This window comes from Acanthisitta chloris, unplaced genomic scaffold (assembly GCF_000695815.1).
Source record: "Acanthisitta chloris isolate BGI_N310 unplaced genomic scaffold, ASM69581v1 scaffold41921, whole genome shotgun sequence".
Lineage (NCBI taxonomy): Eukaryota > Metazoa > Chordata > Aves > Passeriformes > Acanthisittidae > Acanthisitta > Acanthisitta chloris.
Window position 1 is genome coordinate 326 of NW_008656112.1, and position 1,759 is coordinate 2,084.

The 1,759-nt window shown below is 56.6% G+C and overlaps 1 protein-coding gene across 1 annotated transcript; it reads left to right on the plus strand.

The window, feature by feature from the left end:
* Window positions 1-680: 680 nt before the first annotated feature.
* On the plus strand, window positions 681-1,203 carry FAM78B (family with sequence similarity 78, member B; the record flags this gene model as incomplete). The annotated part of the gene is made up of 1 exon (XM_009084171.1): window positions 681-1,203. A coding segment is annotated over one exon (523 nt), but the record flags the coding sequence as incomplete, so codon positions are not given.
* Between the last annotated feature and the right edge of the window lie 556 nt (window positions 1,204-1,759).

Below are 1,759 nucleotides of genomic sequence, written 5' to 3' on the forward strand. Positions count from 1 at the left end.
GGGACACTGGAGTGAGTGCAGGTCGTCACCTGGGGCATGGCAGACACGTGGCCCCAGCCCAGGTGTGTTCTAAGGCAGAGCTTGCACTCAGCAGGAGGTTTCACCACAGCTCCCTGCTTGTAATTGCCACGTGGTGATTGTCTCCGTTGCCTTAGCCACAGGGAGTTGCTAATGTGGTCGGCAGCAAAGATTTGGGCTAGAATTCCCCCCCAGCCATAATGCAGGGATTTCATTTCGGGAGTAATTGTGGGATTTAATTGTTGTAGGTGTCTCTGTGCAGGGGCCTGTATTTATAGGCATAAAACCTGCAGGCTCCTCCCAGGAGGGGGGGGCTGCTGATGGGCTGGTTCGGTGCTGTGGTCACAGTGCTGCAGCTGGTGGATGGGGAAGGCTGTTCTCCACCACAGGAGCTGATTAAGGAAAGAAGGACCCCAGAGAGACTCAGCCCAGCCAGTTTGCTTGCAGGTTAATTAAAATAGTGTTGTGCTGGCAGAGCAAAGGCTTCAGCTGAACGTGTGAGTCCCAGCAAAGGAGCCAAAGATGAGTTTGTTCTCCAGGGAGGCCCTGAGAGCTTGCTGCAGGCAGGAAGAGGATCCCCATGCTGCTGGCCTCCCTGTCCTTCCCCACGCTGTTGCTGCCATTTCCCTGCTAACCTTGGCCTTTCTCTTCCCACTCACTAGCTCAAGCTGGGAGCTGCCTGACCTGCGAGAAGGAAGAGTAAAAGCCATCAGTGATTCAGATGGTGTGAGCTACCCCTGGTATGGAAACACCACGGAAACCGTGACCCTGGTGGGGCCCACGAACAAGATCTCCAGGTTCTCAGTGAGCATGAACGACAATTTCTACCCCAGCGTGACGTGGGCTGTCCCTGTGAGCAACAGTAACGTGCCGCTGCTGACCAGGATTAAAAGGGATCAGAGCTTTACCACGTGGTTGGTGGCCATGAACACCACTACTAAGGAAAAGATCATCTTGCAGACTATAAAGTGGAGGATGCGAGTGGACATTGAGGTTGATCCCATGCAGCTGCTGGGGCAGCGGGCACGGCTGGTGGGAAGGACTCAGCAGGAGCAGCCCCGGATCCTCAGCAGGATGGAGCCCATCCCACCAAACGCACTAGTGAAGCCCAACGCCAACGATGCCCAAGTCCTCATGTGGAGACCCAAGCGAGGTCAGCCTATAGTTGTGATACCTCCCAAGTAGAGCAGAGCCAGGCACGCACGTGAGGACCTGGGTGCTCTCAGCCTGCTGCAAATGAACAGGGTTTCTGAGCCAAAGCAGACCTCTTGGGTTCTCCTGCCTTTGTCGTTGTGGTTGGAAACATGGCTCCTCCTTAACCAGAAACAGAGCCTGGCTGGCATGAGGGCGCAGAAGAGGATTTCCCAGGAAGCGGGATCAAGTACTTTCAGGGGCTTGCAGCTGGCACAGAGGCTGTCTGACCTAAATGACTCTTCTTTCCTTGCAGGGCAGTGCAAGGAGCATGAGTGTGATTGAACCGTGCCCGTGGCAAATGCTGCTTTCCACCCAGCCGGAGGGAGAAGTGGAGACCGTGCCCATGGGATGTGGAGGGCTGCTGTGGTCACCCTTCCCGCCGGGGCTCCGGTGTCCCTGCAGTGTCTATACCTATGCATTTCAGATCGATAATCACCCCTTCACCTGCCCGCTGGGACCGGGCAGGAGGGCCCAGAGTGGAGTGGGAACAGGCAGTGCCAGGGTGCTGAGCCAGAGCCTGGTGCTGGCTGGTGCTGCCGCCCGGGAG